The sequence below is a fragment of the Candoia aspera genome, chromosome 1 (assembly GCF_035149785.1).
Source record: "Candoia aspera isolate rCanAsp1 chromosome 1, rCanAsp1.hap2, whole genome shotgun sequence".
Classification (NCBI taxonomy): Eukaryota; Metazoa; Chordata; class Lepidosauria; order Squamata; family Boidae; genus Candoia; species Candoia aspera.
Genome location: NC_086153.1, coordinates 36,857,760 through 36,881,750, shown reverse-complemented (window position 1 = coordinate 36,881,750; position 23,991 = coordinate 36,857,760). Strand labels below are relative to the sequence as shown.

Below are 23,991 nucleotides of genomic sequence, written 5' to 3'. Positions count from 1 at the left end.
CCAAACAGATACTTTAGTGTTGTATCCAAATACTGTGCAAGGATATATTGACTTGTTATTACTAGGCTGCCTGCAATAGACTTATGTGATTTAATTGGTATTTTAGGCACAATCCTAATGACTTGAAATGGTGTATTAAGGAAGCTGCTTGTCTGATTTTGTAATAGTATATAGAAATGTTTTGATTTGATCTGTTAATTCATACCGCAGGATGCTTATTGTGTCATTCCAGGCACAGTTAACTATCTAAAGACAAGACAATTTCAGATGGCAACTTGGCTCCAGTCTGGAATTAGGAAACAATGTGATTGGGTACTTGCTCTCTGTTGGATAAAGCAGGCAAATTTCAGAGCAGTATTTCTTATCCTTCACCAGAACAAAATCTATTTTATGGGACTGGGGTTTACTCACCCTTCCTGCCCCTTGTGGAAGAAGAATATAGGTTTAAAGATTCCTTACCTAAGTAAACTTGATAAAATTTAAGATAAAATTGTATTTTGTAAATTACAAAATTAGTCCCTTGTACAGTTTGCTGAGAAGAACAATCTTTGCTATATCTGACAATCAAAATTGCAAAGGGTTTACTAAAGCAGTTAAACCCTATTTCTTAGAGAAAAGAATGTAGGAGCTTAAGTATCACTCCGTATTTTATTTCACTCATATCCTTTTTCTCCTGGAATTCAGTATGATATTGGTGTCTTATCCCTAGATTAACCTGATAGATAGGTGGAATAAGAAAGTGACTTATCCAAAGTCACTCAGTGAGATTTTATAGCTGAGGGAGAACTTGAATCTGGGTCTAATCCTAGTCCAACATCTTAATCATTACACTACACACTGAGCCTCTTGTACAACAATTAAGACCATTTCAAGACTATTAAAACATTTCCTATTACTAGATTCAGTATTACAGCAAGTGTCTTAGGAAGAAGGTGAAAGACATTTCAAGTAATGCTGTGGAACACCTTAATACAGCCATATTTCCCAGGGTTGCTTGTGTCTGCTTTAAGGTACAACATGTTCCAAAGCACCTTTCGGAGTTTAAATGCAAAATGCTGCATACCCCCAATGTCAAGACTTGACTTCAGGTATTCCTACAGAGAGGGACATGGCTTCAGCTGCATTTCATAAAATTTTAAGATTTCAGGGGTTCTGCAGTTGAAGGCAAAAACTTGTAAGGGCATTAAATAGTTATAATGCTTTCTAAGGGATGCTGTATAGTTTAATGCTTAGCATGGCTGCAGTATCTCCCCAGTAGTCCTTGACTGCATTTCCTGCCACTTTTTATAGTCCTTCCTGTTGGCCACTGTAACGCTACAAGCTAAATAAATTACAAAGGTGAAGTACACTTCTGTGTTGAGAACAAACTTCTTTTCCTAAAAGCTTCAATAGCTATTTTGACACAAATTCATTTCTTTGGTTAACTGCATGGACTATCTTAGCTTTCTATCCTAAAAACTGCCGTTGATTGCAGACTTAATCTACCATCTCATACTGCATATAGTGATAAAGTATACGTTGCCTTACCATCAAGCCTAAAATCATTTTATTTTGTTTTGTATATGATAGGATTCTGCAAACCCCAAACTTGAAGAATGAGTTGATTCATAAGTCACTTGAAGTGGGAAAGGATCTAACTCACCCTGTCCAATAAAAAATCCATGAGGTTTCACTGTTAATAAATCTGGACCTTGGGGTATTGTGTGCCAAAAAGATAAATCTTTAAAACGCCAATTAACTATATATAATACTTTAGGGAAAGGTGGGATTGGCTTCAGTGATACTTAACTGGGCATTGAGATGGAATGTCAATCTTTTTAAGCAGCAGTTCCTCTCACCCCAGCCTTTATATTGAATGCTTATTGCTGTGGGTATGCCACTATATGAAATAATGCCACCTGAAAGATTACAGAGACTATTATGGAAGTGGTCTGGCCTAGTAAATCATGCACTGACATCTGGAATTTGATGTGCTTTATAATTGATTCATTTATTGCAAATCTCATTCTGATGAGAAAACAGACTCAAGTACCTTTAAGCGTGCCAGATAACATTAGGGCAGAACTCTAGCTACCTATTCATATCAACTGCCTTCCCTTTGGTTTCCTTCTATCTTGCCAAATTGCAAGTAGAAAACTAAGCCATCTTCTGAAAACCGTTTTTTTAACCTACCTACCCTAAAGGAAAATAAGAGTTTGAGATAGGTGGGACAGATCTGATGCCATTACAGTATGACTCTTCCTAATTATGCCAGGTGAGTTTGACTGGAACTCGACTACAGTCCTAAGCTGTTAAAAGGAAAAGAAGCTGTTTTGAGCTGACTTGCACACACCATGACATGAAATCTAGCAGCGTGTTAAGGATATATGCAACCGTTCAGAACTGGTATTGGTACATTCACAGTACATGTCTGGCTCCTTAAAACAGCCCTGCCTCCTCAACCTGTATAGCACTCATGTGGTTCCAGAAGAATAATGCTTGAATTAAAGGAGTGATGACAAGATGACCATTTGAGCTATCCTGAGTGCTGAACTAGCATTCCATATTTGCAATATTAAATTCTGGGATAACTAGAAACATAAGTGCACTGCCAAATATCTTACGATCAGATTATCTCAGTAACACCTGTGTTGTCAAGGAGCACTGCCAACAGACTAATTTAATGAAAGTCTATGTTCATGATTCTTCAGCAAAGGATCGTTACCTTGTCGTGGTGCTGGAGCTTGAGCACCTCGATGCCATGAGCTAAACCGTGAAGGGCCACCCAAGACGGGAAGGTCATGACAGAGAGGTCAGACTAAATGCGATCCCTGGGGAAGGTAATGGCAACCCACCCCAGTATTCTTGCCGTGAAAACTAAATGGATCAGTACAACCAGAGATATGTCGGTATACCATCGGAAGATGAGACCCCCAGGTCGGAAGATAGTCAAAATGCTACTGGGGAGGAACAGAGGATGAGTTCAACTAGCCCCAGACGTGATGACGCAGCTAGCTCAAAGCCGAAAGGACGGCTAGCGGCCGACGGTGCTGGTGGTGAATGGCATATCCGATGTTCTAAGGATCAACACACCATTGGAACCTGGAATGTAAGATCTATGACCCAGGGCAAATTGGATGTGGTTCTTGGTGAGATGTCAAGATTAAAGATAGACATTCTGGGCGTCAGTGAACTGAAATGGACTGGAATGGGCCACTTCACATCAAATGACCACCAGATCTACTACTGTGGACAAGAGGACCACAGAAGAAATGGAGTAGCCTTCATAATTAATAGCAAAGTGGCGAAAGCAGTGCTTGGATACAATCCAAAAAGCGACAGAATGATCTCAATTCGAATCCAGGGCAAGCCATCTAACATCACAGTGATCCAAATATACGCCCCAACCACAAATGCTGAAGAAGCTGAAGTAGAGCAGTTCTATGAGGATCTGCAGCACCTACTGGATGACACGCCTAAAAGAGATGTTATTTTCATCACAGGAGACTGGAATGCTAAGGTGGGCAGTCAAATGACACCTCGAATTACAGGTGAGTATGGCCTGGGAGAACAAAACGAAGCAGGACATAGGCTGATAGAATTTTGCCAAGACAATTCACTCTGCATAACAAACACTCTCTTCCAACAACCTAAGAGACGGCTTTATACATGGACTTCACCAGATGGACAACACCGAAATCAGACTGACTACATCCTTTGCAGCCAAAGGTGGCGGACATCTGTACAGTCGGTAAAAACAAGACCTGGTGCTGACTGTAGTTCTGATCACGAACTACTACTTGCACAATTTAGGATCAGACTAAACAGATTAGAGAAGACCCACAGATCAGCTAGATATGAGCTCACTAATATTCCTAAGGAATATGCAGTGGAGGTGAAGAATAGATTTAAGGCACTGGACTTAGTAGATAGGGTCCCGGAAGAACTCTGGACAGAAGTTCGCAGCATTGTTCAGGAGGCGGCAACAAAATACATCCCAAAGAAAGAGAAAACCAAGAAGGCAAAATGGCTGTCTGCTGAGACACTAGAAGTAGCCCAAGAAAGAAGGAAAGCAAAAGGCAACAGCGATAGGGGGAGATATGCCCAATTAAATGCAAAATTCCAGAGGTTAGCCAGAAGAGATAAGGAATTATTTTTAAACAAGCAATGCGCGGAAGTGGAAGAAGACAATAGAATAGGAAGGACAAGAGACCTCTTCCAGAAAATTAGAAACATCGGAGGTAAATTTGAGGCAAAAATGGGTATGATCAAAAACGAAGATGGCAAGGACCTAACAGAAGAAGAAGAGATCAAGAAAAGGTGGCAAGAATATACAGAAGACCTGTAGAGGAAGGATAACAATATCGGGGATAGCTTTGACGGTGTGGTCAGTGAGCTAGAGCCAGACATCCTGAAGAGTGAGGTTGAATGGGCCTTAAGAAGCATTGCTAATAACAAGGCAGCAGGAGACGACGGCATCCCAGCTGAACTGTTCAACATCTTGCAAGATGATGCTGTCAAGGTAATGCATGCTATATGCCAGCAAATTTGGAAAACACAAGAATGGCCATCAGATTGGAAAAAATCAACTTATATCCCCATACCAAAAAAGGGGAACACTAAAGAATGTTCAAACTATCGAACAGTGGCACTCATTTCACATGCCAGTAAGGTAATGCTCAAGATCCTGCAAGGTAGACTTCAGCAGTTCATGGAGCGAGAATTGCCAGATGTACAAGCTGGGTTTAGAAAAGGCAGAGGAACTAGAGACCAAATTGCCAATATCCGCTGGATAATGGAAAAAGCCAGGCAGTTCAGAAAAACATCTATTTCTGTTTTATTGACTATTCTAAAGCCTTTGACTGTGTGGACCATAACAAATTGTGGCAAGTTCTTAGTGGTATGGGGATACCAAGTCATCTTGTCTGCCTCCTGAAGAATCTGTATAACGACCAGGTAGCGACAGTAAGAACAGACCACGGAACAACGGACTGGTTTAAGATTGGGAAAGGAGTACGGCAGGGCTGTATAATTTCACCCTACCTATTCAACTTGTATGCAGAACACATCATGCGACATGCTGGGCTTGAGGAATCCAAGGCTGGAGTTAAAATCTCTGGAAGAAACATTAACAATCTCAGATATGCAGATGATACCACTTTGATGGCTGAAAGTGAAGAGGAACTGAGGAGCCTTATGATGAAGGTGAAAGAAGAAAGTGCAAAAGCTGGCTTGCAGCTAAACCTCAAAAAAACCAAGATTATGGCAACCAGCTTGATAACTGGCAAATAGAGGGAGAAAATGTAGAAGCAGTGAAAAACTTTATATTCCTAGGTGCAAAGATTACTGCAGATGCTGACTGCAGTCAGGAAATCAGAAGACGCTTAATCCTTGGGAGAAGAGCAATGACCAATCTCGATAAAATAGTTAAGAGCAGAGACATCACACTGACAACAAAGGCCCGCATAGTTAAAGCAATGGTGTTCCCCGTAGTAACATATGGCTGCGAGAGCTGGACCATAAGGAAGGCTGAGAGAAGGAAGATTGATGCTTTTGAACTGTGGTGTTGGAGGAAAATTCTGAGAATGCCTTGGACTGCAAGAAGATCAAACCAGTCCATCCTCCAGGAAATTAAGCCAGACTGCTCACTTGAGGGAACGATATTAAAGGCAAAACTGAAATACTTTGGCCACATAATGAGAAGACAGGACAGCCTGGAGAAGATGTTGATGCTAGGGAGAGTGGAAGGCAAAAGGAAGAGGGGCCGACCAAGGGCAAGGTGGATGGATGATATTCTAGAGGTGATGGACTTGTCCCTGGGGGAGCTGGGGGTGTTGACGACCGACAGGAAGCTCTGGCGTGGGCTGGTCCATGAAGTCACGAAGAGTCAGAAGCGACTAAACGAATAAACAACAACATGTTCATGATTAATTTAGAGCAGATTTAGTGTAATCATAAAAACTTTATCAAAAGCTGTACCCTGCGGGTGGAGACAATGATAATATCCAATTTCAAGTGAACTTGTATTTCACTACTTTCCTACTATAAAGAGGGGACTTAACAATACACCACCTTTTTTCTGGTTTTCTTTGATGAAATGCGTGCTATAATCAAGGTACTTGGAATCTGCTTTAATCACTGTTAAAAGATTTTTGCAAAATTAACTTGTAACAAGATTTCCTTTAAGATGCAGAGAACCTGAAACATGTTGTGCTATTGTATTCATCTCCTGGATGCAGCAGGACATCTGGGAAACTAGGCTATAAAGAAAAAGTAACACTTTAAGGAGAACCATACTTGTACACAATTGTTCATATTTAAAAACTCAGCCAATATTTTAGATTAGCGGTCCCATTTGGAACATTGAGATTAGGTTATGAGTGCTCTCACAGAGTAGCTGCTATAAGCTAATACTTGTCTACACAGGCAAATCAAGATATCCCCTACCATCTCCAGTTTGCCTTTGTTTATTTCCTGTAAGTTAGAGTTCAAGGAGTGGCAGCAACTTGCCATTTTAATGCTTTTTAAAAATCTGGAGACCACAGACATTTCTGGAAATGATAATACTGGAAGTGGGTGTTTTGCAGTATCCACTTTTTTTTTTAGCTTGCTCAGTCTAGGGGACTTGCCCATCTGATCATTGAACATACCTTTCTATAGCAATGTGCAAAAATGTTTTTAGTTTAAAATACCCTGATCAGAGTTCAGAAGTTTTTCCAATCTTGAAATTCTTGTTTGGAATGGAACATGCTTCTCAAATGATTGGAACATTTGCAACCTTTTTCACACACCATTTTTTTTTGTATTTTATATAACAAACATGAATTGTATGGAAAGAATGGCTAAAATAAGATTCTAATTAGGAAGTTCTGTGCTCGTGCATTCTCAGCTATTCTCTACAGCACCGAAGGTCTCTTAACTTTCTGGACACATATTTAATAGGGATATTTACCATTTGTGGTTTACCATTTTTGGTGGTCCAATTTGTTAACATTAAGTTAATAAGATACAGAGAAATCACATGGTCGTCCTTTGGGTTGTGTTACTCAGATTTGAACTAAAGGGATCATTTTTTGAATGCAATTTAAAGTGGGGGAGCCGCATATAATTCTATTATGACTACTGGGAAGGCAATGGCAAACCACCCCGCTATAGTCTGCCAAGAAAACGTTGCAAAAGCAGCGTCCCCCCATAGGTTCAGACATTACTCAGTGCTTGCACAGGGGACCTTTCACCATCACATTATATGACAACATAAGATTTTTCTTCAGTTCCAAACAGAACAATACTCCATTTAATCTATAGCTCAACCCATAATAACCCAATGACAAAGGTTTCAATAAATTGGGCTCCAAGACAATTATGTGTATTATGTGGTATCTTCTAGCATCTTAAGAGTAAGAAGATGTACCTGATTCACAGCATTTGGCCAGTTCTGTGTTTCAAGGCAGAAACCAGAATGCTTGAAATAGACCTGGCCCCCTTTACCCTTTAGAGTCCCATCTAAGAAATTTCCAGTATAAAATTGAACACCAGGCTCAGTTGTATAAACTTCTACCATTCGACCACTTGGAGGATGATAAGCTCTGAAAAAAAGACAGCAGGTGGAAGTTAAATGGTTTTGGTCCTTTCCATGCACTTCTACTTGTGAAAGCAGTTTTTGTCTTGATAAAATGTTATTTTAAAAGACATGCTAATTTAAAGTAAAACAACTCAGTGACCCTTTAACATGCAATCAACTACTGAGTTCTGTGGACCTTATTTGCAGATAAGTGGTTATAAGATTGCAGCCTTAGTTTTACTGCCACAACACATTACCATTTCACATAATCTAAGAGACCACAAAATAAGAATTAAATCAATTAAGTATTGTCTTTAAAAAGTCAGCTGCATCTCCATCCGAAACAAGAGGCACATTTTAATAATACAGCTAAGCCCAAGTTAGCATTATAAAATGGATGTGAATCTCTTCATACAGAAACATCCTTGTGAAAACATGAGCAAAATCCAGAAGCACTTTAAAAGTAGGTGCTTTAACACCTTCCAAATCTTGGCAATCAAAAGAATAGAAATGTGAATAAACACACAACACCTGTTTCCAACCCTCTAATCCTTGATTTAAAAAAAAATCCACATTCTACAGGGGAATTAAGCTGATTCCCTCAGTAGGACCGTGCTGTGCTTTATATGGAAATGGAAAAAAGTGCTTCAAAGTACAAAGGCCTCACATAGCACTTCTTGGTACCTTCTTAAAGCAGCAGCATCTTTTCCTGAGGTTCATGTGGTGGTGGCTGTTATAAATCGCAGGAAAAGCTGCCTTTGGTTTAAGGAATTCAGGCAGGGTCCACATGCATACCCAAGCATCCTCCAAGGAACCTTTTCCCCTTGAAATCCAAAGCACCACACCACCCTATTGCTTAGCCATGTTACAGTACATTTTACAGCATTCTGCCTAACCAACAGAAGTAAATCACGTGGTAAAGTGATAGAGCTATCACTGTGGTGGTAAAAAAGAATGCCTTTCCCTGAGCAGAACAGTGTCAGACTCAGCTCTTGATACCTGGTTCAGATCACTCATTTTATCACATTTGGTCATAGTGTTGATTATAACAAATGTAGGATTTATGATGTTGTTTGCTCAGCTGGAGATTTTATTGATGTTTCTTGTTAACTGTTGTTTTCTGTGGTGATATATTTTTATGAAGGGTGAAAGGCAGATGAAAATTAGTAAAATAAATACAAGTGGAAAACCCAAGGTTATGATTTCCAAAGGCAGTTGTAAGTATCCTTCACTTTATACTGGCATTAATAAATTTCAAATTTCCACAAGGAAAGATGTAGATCCCAATGAAGCTCAAAGAACATCTTTGATAAGCCTCCATGGGACTTAAAATATAAAAAAAATGTTATGGATTCTATTCCAAAATTGTCCTCCACCAGATAAAAAATTCTGCTACTTTTCTAACTTCCCTTCTATCCTCCCTGCTGGCTTTCTACATACAGGCAGTAAAATTAATCCTCTTGGCTATTTTGCTGTGCTGCTGTTGTCCCCCCCACTCTTTTTTTTTTTTTTTGGAGGCAGAGGGCCCCAATTTTGATGAAGTGCTATATTTAAATTGGCATATAATGGTACATTTTATGAAAAATAATTTTGAATCAATCAAAGGAGAAGAGCATAAAGCAAAGTTAGAGTGAACCATTCAAACCATTACATATAGAGAATAAATAAATTAAACCAAATGTTCACCTGGCACAGAAATGTGGTTCTTTTCTCTGGGCCAAACAAAAGTTGTGATCAAATCCATTCAACTGAAACTTCTGCAAGTGTCTTCCAAGTTCTTTTGGTTTTCGCAGGTCAAATGCAGTATCCTGCACTGGCGTGATCTTTCCTGATGGGGGAGAGGAAAACAAATCAAAAGAGTGGGGACATAAAGGAATTGACGTAGCCTGAAGTATTCAGGTGTATAATGATGATTATAAAAACACAAAAGGACATGAAACATAAAAGAATACACTGACTGTCATCTTTTCACAGTTGTTACTGTTAAGACAATCCCTGTACTAAGTACATTAATATGCACTGTGATTTTAAAAAACAACACTACTTAGGAAAAGATTTACAGCCATCTATTGGTACTTCCACATCACACAGTTTTTATTCCAACTCTAATCCCCAAATCCCTCCCAAAATAGTTTGAAGTCAACCTTCAATCCTCTTTATTTCCGCCAGCCTCAGATCACTGAAAACAGGCAGGGAACACCTTGAGCCAATTAGTTCTTCTTCTAGCTGACCGATACAGTTTTAAAAAATTGAATACAAACAGTGTCCCACCCACCCCAAGCTGCTACAATTCTTGAAGTAATAATAGCCACCCATTGCTACTCCAGACACAGAGAAAATAAGAAATTGCTGGCAGACAGAACCTTCTACATTTTCAGGACCTGTGTGCATTTGTCAGGCTTTGTTGTTTATTCATTTAGTCGCTTCCGACTCTTCGTGACTTCATGGACCAGCCCAAGCCAGAGCTTCCTGTCTGTCGTCAACACCCCCAGCCCCCCCAGGGACGAGTCCGTCACCTCTAGAATATCATCCATCCACCTTGCCCTTGGTTGGCCCCTCTTCCTTTTGCCCTCCACTCTCCCTTGCATCAGCATCTTCTCCAGGGTGTCCTGTCTTCTCATTATGTGGCCAAAGTATTTCAGTTTTGCCTTTAATATCATTCCCTCAAGTGAGCAGTCTGGCTTTATTTCCTGGAGGATGGACTGGTTTGATCTTCTTGCAGTCCAAGGCACTCTCAGAATTTTCCTCCAACACCACAGTTCAAAAGCATCGATCTTCCTTCTCTCAGCCTTCCTTATGGTCCAGCTCTCACAGCCATATGTTACTACGGGGAACACCATTGCTTTAACTATGCGGGCCTTTGTTGTCAGCATGATGTCTCTGCTCTTAACTATTTTATCGAGATTTGTCATTGCTCTTCTCCCAAGGATTAAGCGTCTTCTGATTTCCTGACTGCAGTCAGCATCTGCAGTAATCTTTGCACCTAGAAATACAAAGTTTTTCACTGCTTCTACGTTTTCTCCCTCTATTTGCCAGTTATCAAGCTGGTTGCCATAATCTTGGTTTTTTTGAGGTTTAGCTGCAAGCCAGCTTTTGCACTTTCTTCTTTCACCTTCATCATAAGGCTCCTCAGTTCCTCTTCACTTTCAGCCATCAAAGTGGTATCATCTGCATATCTGAGATTGTTAATGTTTCTTCCAGAGATTTTAACTCCAGCCTTGGATTCCTCAAGACCAGCTTGTCGCATGATGTGTTCTGCATACAAGTTGAATAGGTAGGATGAGAGTATACAGCCCTGCCGTACTCCTTTCCCAATCTTAAACCAGTCCGTTGTTCCGTGGTCTGTTCTTACTGTTGCTACTTGGTCGTTATACAGATTCTTCAGGAGGCAGACAAGATGACTTGGTATCCCCATACCACTAAGAACTTGCCACAATTTGTTATGGTCCACACAGTCAAAGGCTTTAGAATAGTCAATAAAACAGAAATAGATGTTTTTCTGAACTGCCTGGCTTTTTCCATTATCCAGCGGATATTGGCAATTTGGTCTCTAGTTCCTCTGCCTTTTCTAAACCCAGCTTGTACATCTGGCAATTCTCGCTCCATGAACTGCTGAAGTCTACCTTGCAGGATCTTGAGCATTACCTTACTGGCATGTAAAATGAGTGCCACTGTTCGATAGTTTGAACATTCTTTAGTGTTCCCCTTTTTTGGTATGGGGATATAAGTTGATTTTTTCCAATCTGATGGCCATTCTTGTGTTTTCCAAATTTGCTGGCATATAGTATGCATTACCTTGACAGCATCATCTTGCAAGATTTTGAACAGTTCAGCTGGGATGCCGTCATCTCCTGCTGCCTTGTTATTAGCAATGCTTCTTAAGGCCCACTCAACCTCACTCTTCAGGATGTCTGGCTCTAGCTCACTGACCACACCGTCAAAGCTATCCCCGATATTGTTATCCTTCCTATACAGGTCTTCTATATATTCTTGCCACCTTTTCTTGATCTCTTCTTCTTCTGTTAGGTCCTTGCCATCTTTGTTTTTGATCATACCCATTTTTGCCACAAATTTACCTCCGATGTTTCTAATTTTCTGGAAGAGGTCTCTTGTCCTTCCTATTCTATTGTCTTCTTCCACTTCCGCGCATTGCTTGTTTAAAAATAATTCCTTATCTCTTCTGGCTAACCTCTGGAATTTTGCATTTAATTGGGCATATCCCCCCCTATCACTGTTGCCTTTTGCTTTCCTTCTTTCTTGGGCTACTTCTAGTGTCTCAGCAGACAGCCATTTTGCCTTCTTGGTTTTCTCTTTCTTTGGGATGTATTTTGTTGCCGCCTCCTGAACAATGCTGCGAACTTCTGTCCAGAGTTCTTCCGGGACCCTATCTACTAAGTCCAGTGCCTTAAATCTATTCTTCACCTCCACTGCATATTCCTTAGGAATATTAGTGAGCTCATATCTAGCTGATCTGTGGGTCTTCCCTAATCTCTTTAGTCTGATCCTAAATTGTGCAAGAAGTAGTTCGTGATCTGAACTACAGTCAGCTCCAGGCCATGTTTTTACCGACTGTACAGATGTCCACCACCTTTGGCTGCAAAGGATGTAGTCAATCTGATTTCGGTGTTGTCCATCTGGTGAAGTCCATGTATAAAGCCGTCTCTTAGGTTGCTGGAAGAGAGTGTTTGTTATGCAGAGTGAGTTGTCTTGGCAAAATTCTATCAGCCTATGTCCTGCTTCGTTTTGTTCTCCCAGGCCATGCTTACCTGTAATTCCAGGTGTCATTTGACTGCCCACCTTAGCATTCCAGTCTTCTGTGATGAAAACAACATCTCTTTTAGGCGTGTTGTCCAGTAGGTGCTGCAGATCCTCATAGAACTGCTCTACTTCAGCTTCTTCAGCATCTGTGGTTGGGGCGTATATTTGGATCACTGTGATGTTAGATGGCTTGCCCTGAATTCGAATTGAGATCATTCTGTCACTTTTTGGATTGTATCCAAGCACTGCTTTCGCCACTTTGCTATTCATTATGAAGGCTACTCCATTTCTTCTGTGGTCCTCTTGTCCACAGTAGTAGATCTGGTGGTCATTTGATGTGAAGTGGCCCATTCCAGTCCATTTCAGTTCACTGACGCCCAGAATGTCTATCTTTAATCTTGACATCTCACCAAGAACCACATCCAATTTGCCCTGACTCATAGATCTTACATTCCAGGTTCCAATGGTGTGTTGATCCTTAGAACATCGGATATGCCATTCACCACCAGCACCGTCGGCCACTAGCCGTCCTTTCGGCTTTGAGCTAGCTGCGTCATCACGACTGGGGCTAGTTGAGCTCATCCTCTGTTCCTCCCCAGTAGCATTTTGACCATCTTCTGACCTGGGGGTCTCATGTTCTGATGGTATACCGACATATCTCTGGTTGTACTGATCCATTTAGTTTTCACGGCAAGAATACTGGGGTGGGTTGCTATTACCTTCCCCAGGGATCGCATTTAGTCTGACCTCTCTGTCATGACCTTCCCATCTTGGGTGGCCCTTCACGGTTTAGCTCATGGCGTCATTGAGGTGCTCAAGCTCCAGCACCACAACAAGGTAACAATCCTTTGCTGAAGTTTGTCAGACTAGTTGCAAGAAAACCAAGTGCCAGTTATGAGAGAAGGTAAACATTCCTTCTATTTCTGTCAAAAAAACCTCTGCTAGCTGTGATGTTGGAAAATTAGCAGGGTGATAGCATTTTGCAAGCAGGAGCTTTGCACAGTAACTCTAACCAAGTTTCGGTTACTGTGGGTGGGAGGAGGAGAAAGAAGAGAAAGAATTGCTTGCTTGACTCCAGAGACTGGGCGGTTCAGTGAAGCAAAAATTTGATGCCCACTGCTTATACAAGCAGGACAAATCAAGAGGGGCAGATTGTTTTAAAACAAAATTGGGAAACTAACCAGAATTTGAGTGGGAAGGATTAAGATCTGTTTGCCAATAAAATCGCCCACTTTCCTTAAACATACTTAAGATAGAACAGATGCCGAGTGAGGGCTTGCTTCCACCTAAGAGATGAGAAGCGAGATGAAGCAAGAGCAAAGACTGTAATAAAATAAGCCACACACAAGCTTCCATATTGTAAATAAAATTCAGCTTTGCTCATTTCATAAAAATATCGATCCAGCCCTCAACACAAGGTCATGTCAGAGGAATGGGAAGTCCACATGCTACCTCTTTTGAAATCTGGAAAGAATAGGTACTATAAACACCTATGCATCGGTCCTTAGAACAGCATATTCCAAAGCCATGGTTTACATATCAAAAGTCAGTAATGCCATCATTTCCAACTGAAGGATTTTAAATAGGTGAGCTTGTCTGAGTTCCCAGAGATCCACTGCCAATCACATTCACTGGAATAGATAGACCATGACCTGTACTGGCGTAAGACAGGTTCCCATGTTCAGTATGATTCTAAGAGCAAGTCTCAACTATATTATCCATGTTGGCCTTCTCCCAAAATAATGTTGCACCTGTTGTCTGCAGGTTTACTTTGATAAATGGACTGAAACTCTAGCATTGCATTCCCAACCTACCACCACCCTGTGTTAGACTACAGCTCCTATAATTCCTGCCCATTGGGCTTCACAGGAGTTACGGTTCCCCTAGTGCAATGTTTCTCAACCTCAGCAACTTTAAGATATGTGGACTTCAGTTCCCAGAATTCCCAGTGAGAAACACTGGTGTAGTGTATGTGGGGAAACACAGACAACCAGCATGGTCATTCTGAACACCATACTGTAGAAATGGCCAGTTGAGATAAAACTGGATGGGTTGAAGAGAATAATTTATGTTGTTTTGAAAAGGAAAACCGCTGGATATCTGGCCATCTAGGAACCAAAGACTTTATCCCTAGTTCTGTAGATCCATGACAAAGAAAATGTAAAAAAGAAATCCACATCTGGATGTAAATTACAAAGCATAGGCTCAGACTATGTGTTCTAATTTCTGAAACCTAGTGTCAGAATAAATTCATTAGTCATTATCCAGACAACTCTCCTATAATTCCAACTTGGGATATGCAACCTGCTAAACTGAAATCTGAAAGCAGGAACTTAGGTCTACAACAAGCCGAGTTTTTTTTCTCTCTAGAATACAGCTCCAACTTCAAAGGTACTCAAATTAACCAACCTGCTGGAATCAGAGTTTCATCCACTGGCAAGTAAGAATCTGCCTCTATGGTAAATTCATGGTCATAGATATTGGATGACCCCTGAAGTATGGAAATGGAAAATTGTGTAATACCAAATACAGTGAGAAAATAACATGTTGATTTTGTTCTGAACATAGTTTTTTAATGTAATTGTTATTAAGAAGTTTGATAACAATAGTAAAAACTAATACAAACTGAACTTAGAGAAAAAAGAAGAAAAAGTACAAAAAGAAAAAGAAAAAAAAAGAAAAGAAATATATAAAGAAGTGACTTCCAACCTTCATCACAACAAGTATAAACAAATTTAGTAACTCTTCAACACCTATAAGGTTACAAACAGATATCTCTTCATCCCATATCCCATCCCTTATCTATAAGCAAATCCATAAAACATTTGCAAAAAATGTCTTATTTTAACCTTGATCAAGTAAACCAACTTTATATTCCTTCCTTTTACTTCTAACCATCTTAATCTTTAATTCAATTAAATATTGTCATAGGATTTGATTTCTCCTCAATTCTTCTTTATCCCATCACACAGATTACTTCAAGGCTTTAACAAGCCTCTTTTGTAGATCCAATAAGAAAACATTTTCCAGGTCATTCTCTTGGTTTATCATTTTTATTTCCCTTTTAATTTTTAAAACTGCAGCCAGTTTCTTTTGTATATCCAGTCAAGCATCTTTTCCAGATCATTATCTTGGCCTGTCATTTGAAGTTACACTTTTGGTACTTTCTCTGTCTTGTCAAATAAAATTTGTTCCACATCTGTCATTCCTTCATTAACATCTTTTGGAAATAGTTTATCCATAGAGGCAGACATCATTACCAACAGTGTTGATATTGTAGTAACTAATTTCTGGCTCCATTTTTCAAAGATCTCCTTTGATGTTTAAAAAGTTGCTTGGCCTCTTGAATAGGAGAGCACTGCATGCTACAATATCTTTCTACCATTCCACCTGTTCTGTGGAATGTCTAGTGGGCCCACACCAGCTGCTTTAGAAATTGAAACCAAGACACTTAACATTCAAAGAAAGACTCATATTTTCTTATTTAAACAGTCTTCAGTTGGTCCTGAATTCGTTAGTCCAAGAAAGCTTTGAAGACTATTCTCTCAGGTATTGGGTCAGGATGTTAGATGAGCCCATCTTGGGAGGTGGAATGTATGCTGATACACCCAAACTGTGCATTTGTTGTCTTTGTTGATTTTTTTATTTTTTTGTTGAAAGGATGGCATTTTTTTTTTACTGTTGTAGCTGTCCAGAGTTGCATTTTTGCAAATTAGGCAGCTATGTAATTCCATAAATACATACATAAAACTATTGCAAGGGCTGCCCCTAAAAACAATTTATACATTTCAGTTCAATTGATTTATTGATCATTTCAGGGGCTTCTAATGGTGCAAAATTCAATGGTAAGGCTAAAACCAGATCATGGAGGGAACAGCTGTAAAGCTTTCCAATTTGCTTCAGAGCCAAATTCAAATGCTTCAAAATGCAAAAGTTGGATTCTATTTGGAGTGTTTTTTCCCAAAGGACCTATTCTCAGGCTTCAAGATCAAAAGAAGCTCCAACTCCTTGGTTACAGATGTACAAACTTGGACTATAGTAGATTGCAGCAGACAAGATGAGAAACAACTACATACAGGCAAGGGCTTTAGCAGCTAAAAGAAATGAAGGATCTATTTTGTCAAAATTTCTTGCCAACATCAGTAATGGTTGTGAAACTCACTTACCTGACCTCCAAGATTGAAGTAAGCATGGTTTGTTAGACTGACTGGTGTAGTCTTACTAGTTTGAGCTCTGTAATTGATTGTTAAGTCCCCATCCTTGAGTGTATAGGATATCCACACTTTCAGTTCACCAGGGTATCCCTCTTCATCATCTGGACTTATTCTGAAAAAGCGGACACCATCGGGCAGGACTTCAGGAGACCAGATAGCCTAAAATACAGTTTCAGGGATGTGCTTAAAAAATAAATAAACCTACTTTGACTAGACCAGTCTTCAGATGCTGCCCAAATGTGTTGGGACTCCAACGTTTAGAATTCCCAGCTAGCAAGGAATTGTAGTCCCAACACAACTGAAGGCATCACATTGGGAAAAGCTGTTGTATCTGTACAGACATATGTGTGCAGACCTTGAAAGGAATCACTTATTCTAACTATAGGTCTTGAGATTTATGCTCAGTTGTTATCTGCTTCACAGACAATGGAATAGCCTTTAATAAATGAAGTCTTCTCCCATCAGTGGGAAGTTTCTGAGCCAGTGGACAAATCCAGTTGGTGAAAAAGTCTATTTTCCAAATGTAAGCTTTTAAAGCAATACAGAACACACAGAAGTCTACTACCACATGGGGTCATTCATATCCTTTAAAAGTGATAAATTATAAAAGATAAAGATAATTTAATGCATTTTAATTAGCAGTTGTATTTAATATAAAACGATAGTGGGGTCCACTTTTTAAGTATTACAAACATTTGATTCAACCAGGAATTAACTAGGGAATCAGAGGTAATAAAATGTTAGCAATGTTTGTTTTTAGTAAGAAAACAAAATAAAACAAATTCAGTTGTATTATTAGAAATGAAGCATGCTGTGATTAGAATACACAGAAAAAAATATCTATGCGCAAGAGGAGTTGGTCATGGAACCAACGAGGAAAGGGGTAATGCTAGACCTACTCTTAAGTAGTACTCAGGATTTGATGAGAGAAATATGTGTAGTTGAACTGATTGGGAATAGTGAAAATTCAACATTCAGAGAAGCAATAACCTACATTGCAAGTCCATACAGTCATATTTGACTTCAAAACTGAGAAGGCTGGTGAAAAGGAAACCCAAAGGAAAGGGACAATGTATTCATAAAATTAGGAAAATGGCCCCAAAATGAGGCTGCATAGTTGACTAGCACTGTCAAGAAAGCTATGAGGCCTAAGGAAGTATAATTTAGAAAGTGGAAGACCTAATGAAGAAAACAAAAAGGAATATAAATTTAATATAAAGGAATATATAATTTCTTTCTGGCAAAAGAAATGCAAAGAGACAGTGAGGGAGGCAAAAAGAAAATTTGAGGAGCATATTGCCAAAACCATTAAGACAGATAATAAAAGATTATTCAAATACATTAGAAGCAGGAAGGCCCAGGGAGGCTGTTGGGCCTTTGGATGAAGGAGGAGTCAAAGGTGTGCTAAGAGGAGAAAAGAAAATTGCAGAGAAACTGAATGGATTCCTTGCTTTCGTCTTCACAGGAAAAAAAATAGGGCAGGTCCCTGAACTTGAGCTCCTGTTCTCAGGAAGAGAACTAGATGAACTGAGCGTGGTGACAAAAGAAGTAGTGGTAGGCCTTATTGACAAATTGAACACCAACAAATCACCTGGCCCTGGTGTCATCCACACAAGGGTTATTAAGATGCTTAAAGCTGAGACTGTGGATCTCCTAAGTAATAAAGGCAACCTGTCTATACATTCGGACTCTGCAGTTGAGGACTGGAAAGTGGCCAACATAACTCCAATTTTCAAAAAGGGAGATCCAGGGAATTACAGGCATGTCATCTTAACATCTGTTCTGGGGAAAATAGTGAACACTGCTATTAAAGATAAAATTACCAAACATTTGGAGAAACAGGCCTTGCTCAAGGATACCCAATATGGCTTCACTAAGGAAGGTCCTGTCTAACTAATCTACTAGAGTTTTTTTGAGGGTGTTTATTAACATGTGCCTAAGGGCAAGCCAGTAGACATCTCATCTACTTATTTTCAAAAAGCCTTTGGTAAAGTCCATTATCAAAGAATTCTCAGTAAGCTTAACAGCTATGGAATAAAAGGGCAGGTCCTCTTCTGGATAAGCAAGTGGCTAAAGAATAGAAAACAAAGAGTAGGAGTAAATGGGTATCCTGGGTTCCTTCCTGAGTCCTGGAAGATTTCACCCCACAATTTAGGTGGGCTTAAATTCTCTCTTTCCCTTCTCTTCCCCACAGATACTGTAGCTGCTGCTCTTGGACAGATTCTAAGAACAAAAGCCTCCCCCACTATTCAATCATAAGGGGAGGGGAATTGTGTTTGCTCAGGTCTTTAGCCCGCTGGCCGTCATAGACTTCCTCATGTAGATGTAGAAGGGATTAGCCTATGTGTCAGTTTTGCCTGCATTTTGATCTAACAGGGATCTGTTGAAACTTGTATTGCTAGAGTTGCCTGTATACACTGGCATATGGTACCAGTATACACTGAAAACTTGGCACCGTTACCAACAGTTTGTGGCTAATAAAGTAATATCCAGCTTGACTATAATTCCACACAATGAAGAAAAAAAACACAAATAAAATAGTACCATCTTTGTCTAATTTATCACAAGCACATCACTAGCAGATCTACCTTGTCAAACCCTTTGACTCCTCCATGCAAACTGTTGGGTCCATTATTGATGGCCAGCTGGTACTCATGTCCTTCCACTACAAATTTCCCTTTGGCAATTCTGTTAGCAACCCGTCCAATGATAGCTCCAAAATAGGGGTTCTTGCCGATATATCCTAAGAAAGAGAAGAAAAGAGAGCAGCAGGATAATATGTCATTTATATTTTAGTATTTAGTGTAAATACTAAATGGAATGCTAAGGTGGGCAGTCAGATGACACCTGGAATTACAGGTAAGCATGGCCTGGGAGAACAAAACAAAGCAGGACATAGGCTGATAGAATTTTGCCAAGACAACTCACTCTGCATAACAAACACTCTCTTCCAGCAACCTAAGAGACGGCTTTATACATGGACGTCCCCAGATGGACAACACCGAAATCAGATTGACTACATCCTTTGCAGCCAAAGGTGGCGGACATCTATACAGTCGGTAAAAACAAGACCTGGAGCCAACTGTAGTTCATATCACGAACTACTTCTTGCACAATTTAGGATCAGACTAAAGAGATTAGGGAAGACCCACAGATCAGCTATGAAGTCACGAAGTCCATGAAGTCACAAAGAGTCGGAAGCGACTAAACGAATAAACAACATTTAGTGTAAAGCTAGCCAGATTTAAAAATCTACTGAGACCATTCTTCCCTACATGTGTCACCCAATAAATCCTAATTGAGGAATATTTTATGAAAGAAGGGGCCCTTTTATGAAGGTTTCTATGCTCATTTCAATGGAAGTGGCAATGTCGTACCTGCAAAGAGCTGTGTGCCCAGAACTTCTACTCTGAAGTTAATACCTATTGAGTTGTATTCTCTTTGGTAAGGTAATGAGATGTTGAGCTCAGATCCACATACTTGAGCCAGTCACTCTTTTCCAGCTTAATCTACCACACCTCTGTGAAAAAAATACTGCAAGCATAGAAGTGTATGTTTTTGACAAATGGCAGTCCTATATACAATCTTGAGTCAAAGAAATGAAAAGACAAAAATATACAGTACGTTATACAAAAAGCACTTGTAATTTTCATTTACACAAGTTTGCTTTGAAGTTCTTTTTAATGGTGGTTCTCTTTCTTTCTCCAGGGCTGGTTCCAGCTGGTGTTGGCTGAGGGGGAGAGACGGTTCCCTGGGCTCCTTCTTTGTGGGGTGCTGCACAGTTCTATTCTCTCTTCTCCTTTTCAACAGGTATGTAAAACCGCTGGGTGAGATCATTTGCTGGTTTGGGCTTCAGAATCATTAATATGCTGTTGATGCCCAATTATAACTTTCGACCCCAGGCTGAGTGAAGCTGTTGAGGTTTTGTCCCAGTGCCTGGAGGCTGTGTGGGTTTGGAATGCAGCAGCGTGGGTGGTAATGGGCAAGCCTTGGTATGCCCATATAACACCTTTGCTTTGTGAGCTGCACCAGTTGCCCGTTTGCTTCCAGGTGTGATTCAAGATGCTGGCATAGGGCCTGGTTACTTGAGGGACTACCCCATCTCCCATAATGTCTGCCCAGCCAATTCGATCTAACAGGTTGGTGCACTCCGGGTTCCTTTGATTAAAAAATGCCATTGATCGGGACCCCTGAAATGCATCTTCCCTGTAGCACTGTCTGCCCTCTGGAATGAGATACCCCAAGACCAGGATGGCCCCGACCCTGCTGATGTTTCAAAGAACCCTGAAGGCCTGCCTCTTTCCCCAGGCCTTTGGCGAGGATGCCATTGACTGTGGATGGGGTCAATGGGAACTGTAGCTCACCACCACTGGAGATAATTGGTTTGGAGAAGACTGTTATATTTCTGAGACCTTTGAATCAGTTTCATTCTCTAATCTCCAAGCTTAGAAAAGCAATCAGAATGCAAAGTGAGACAGTATTCCACCTGCTAAGGATATCAGGGCAGCATTTTTACCTTTATCACACTCTTGTAAAGAATTGCTATAGCCTAGTCAGCTAAATGAGCTGGACTGTACCAATTTTTGAGTTGAACTCATCCAACAACTCAACTATAATGTAGATGGTTCTCCTCTTATATTTCATGCCTTTTTACTAAGTTAATGGATGATATATGTTGTCATCTTACCACCTGTTGTAGGTGGGACTTCAACCAAACTTGGAGGTTTACCTGTTGCTACTGTGTGAACTCGGGGCAGCTGCCATTGCCAGCTTGCAGGAACCAGAATTTAAAACTAATGGCTGGCTTTGGCTTCACATTTCAATTTCTTCAAACCACATATGGCAGCTGCTCTGAGTTCACATGGCATACACAGCCTCAGGTAAGCCTGGTTAAAGAGCAGTGCATAGCAGGGAGAAAGCCAGCGGTGGCACAATCCTGCTAATCTTCTCTGAAGACTTAGCCTGTTATCTGAATGTGGCTTAAAAGAGAAGCTTAATGGAGAAGAGGTAGCTGGGTAAGGGGAAGCATCCTATTCTCAATTACAATTACTAGATGCTTGTCAAACTGAGCACAAAGAAACCACCGCAATATGTTCCTTAAATATCTGAAATCAAATGTTTCAAAACCTAAGAACTTTAGTGCTTGAATCACTCATCTGTAAGCTAAGAGTAGCTTGGGGGCTGGGTTCCTTCCCATAAATGAAAACAAGTTAATAGAAAACTCGATTAGGCAGCTACCTATGAAAAACCTTCAATGATCTTAAATGCAATGGGAATGAAGGAAAGACCAGGATTCCCTGTTTTGTTTCACTCCTACTTGAACTTTGACTCACAACTAGTACTCAGGCACAAGCAACTCCATTTTATGAAGTCCCCTCCCCATCATGAAAACATCTTGGCTTGCACCTACTGCGATATGTACCTAAATGGCCCCAAAGCTGCAATTCTATCCATGCACCTACGGAGAGATGGGACTTTCTCATGGAGGATCAGGTGTCAAGTCTCACTGCTTCTAAAGAAATTGCATAAATTTGTGCCAGGCTTCCTCTTGGGTTAGAGGAAAACTATTCCCCAGAAAATACATCCGGAGTCAAGTTTAAGAGACAGAGCTTAAACATTTTTCATCCTTGAGCTGCTAAATAAATAACAACAATGCTACACAATCTACTGCATATGAACCTCCAGAAAGCACATTAAATGATGTAATTGGAAACAGATGAGAATTCCCCTTTGTAATAAACTCAATCAAACCCACCTTCCAAATGGTCAAAGCCTAGAACAATATCTGAAAACTTTCCGTCTCTGTCTTTAGTCTCCAAGGAGGTGATTATGCAGCCTAAGGATAAGATTTCCACTTTGACTGTGTCGGATCTGAGGAGGAATTTTTCCACGGTCCCTCCGCCAAGGGGCCATTCACCAAAGGTTTCTCTCTTCACTTCAATCATTGCGTCTTCCTCTCTAAGTAGACGTCGGTCAGCAGCCAGCTCGGGGGAGGGGAAATGAGGCGGACGCGTAGGCCCAAAAGAAAAGTTTGGGCAAACGGATTCCGCCACAATCAGCTGCCTATCAGCTGATGCGGAGGGAAAATAAAACTCTCTTTGTCAGACTTGCAGCCGAATCTGATGCATATTAACTCAAGCAAGTTTCCTGAACGCAGCGGAGCTATTTTCCAAGGACGTTTCTACAAAACTCCACAACCTACGCTTGGTTATTTAACGCAAACTCACTCACTCCCTGAGACTTCCTTCAGAGTAAACAGGAAGAGGACAATCCGAACAGCACGTTTCCTCAGTCCCCAGTTCCAGCAAAACGTTCACGCCCCTCTCCTACAGGTCTGCGATGCAAAATATAGAATTCGAGCAACGGAGTAGTATACCGCACACGTTCGCATAGGAAGAATTCAACTATGCACTGGGGAGCGCGAAACCCAAGAGAATGTCGCGATAAAAGCTGAAGAATTGCAAGATGGAACTCGTAGTTCCTTCGGATTGACTCGTTGAAGCCTGGTCTATTCAGATGCAAAAGCGGTATTTTGGAAGTAGAATAAAATAATTATGCGTGTTTAGAACGAGAAAGGATATAAATCACGTAGTGTAGTTATGAAGACTGCAAAATGAAACAATTTTTACAGTTAATTATAGTCTCTCTATGTTTAGGGCTGCATTCATCGAGAGTGAAAGGGCTGTTTTAATTTTTTAAATTCCAAAAAATTCAAACAACCCTTGTGTCTTGTGTCCGGAGATGCCGGATCTTCAGCCAATATTTGCATTCATTCAGTCATATGATCAAGGGGAAGAAAACTTAGAATAAAATAAGTGTGATGATGATAGTGATGATGACATGCCATCAAGTCAGCGTCAGCTCTTAGCAACCATATAGATAGATTTTCTCTAGAATATAAATAAATAAAATGAATGAACTTTGTGATAAAATGACCATCTGGCCCATACAGTAATCAAAGTCTTGATCATAACAGATCTGCTTTAAATACAGTATGCAGAAATCTGGATCCAACTCACTACATCAAGATGTCATGTTTATTTATTGGTTTTCTAGATGACTCTATGACCAGCTTTCTGAGCACAGTACAAATCCACTAAAATATAAAACAATGAAGCAAAATGTAAAACAACAAAAGCAAAAATAAAATAGAGATAATAATTACTGGGTTTTTTTAGTCTCTTATGCTTCAGGAATGGAAAGATAAAATTCACAGTCACAACAGGTATATCATTGCTAGAGCTGACATACTAGGCTGCAGAGTCAAGGGTGGAAAAGACAAAATCAGAGTGCCATAGGCTGAGGACTTAGGATAAAACCCAAGCCAAACAGCATGAGAGCTTCATCTGCAGTAAAGAGAGTGAACAACCCATTCAGTTAGTAGGTCCCATTTTTAGTCCTGTGATGTGAGATATCAGCTCCCATCATACTTGATCATTGGCTATATTGGTTGATGTGTTGGGAGAGGGAATGGCTTCG

General features: G+C 40.3%; 1 protein-coding gene across 1 annotated transcript; it reads right to left on the bottom strand.

Moving 5' to 3' along the window:
- Positions 1–6,095: 6,095 nt before the first annotated feature.
- GALM (galactose mutarotase) lies at positions 6,096–22,819 on the bottom strand. The gene is made up of 7 exons (XM_063301943.1): positions 22,268–22,819; positions 19,101–19,255; positions 16,465–16,671; positions 14,708–14,789; positions 9,227–9,368; positions 7,391–7,565; positions 6,096–6,239 (listed from the first exon to the last, which is right to left on the bottom strand). Exons 1-7 carry the CDS (start codon positions 22,455–22,457, stop codon positions 6,162–6,164), a joined length of 1,029 nt encoding a protein of 342 aa, XP_063158013.1. The 5' UTR covers positions 22,458–22,819; the 3' UTR covers positions 6,096–6,161.
- Between the last annotated feature and the right edge of the window lie 1,172 nt (positions 22,820–23,991).

What these genes read in the sequence shown, in the direction of transcription:
- GALM (XM_063301943.1), bottom strand. Translation starts at nt 22,457, where the DNA reads ATGATTGAAGTGAAGAGAGAAACCTTTGGTGAATGGCCCCTTGGCGGA. An exon ending in GAGTCAAAGGGTTTGACAAG is followed by an intron (nt 16,672 to 19,100) that starts GTAGATCTGCTA and finishes ACTGTATTTTAG; the next exon opens with GCTATCTGGTCTCCTGAAGT. An exon ending in GGCCAAATGCTGTGAATCAG is followed by an intron (nt 6,240 to 7,390) that starts GTACATCTTCTT and finishes TTTTCTTTATAG; the next exon opens with CCTAGTTTCCCAGATGTCCT.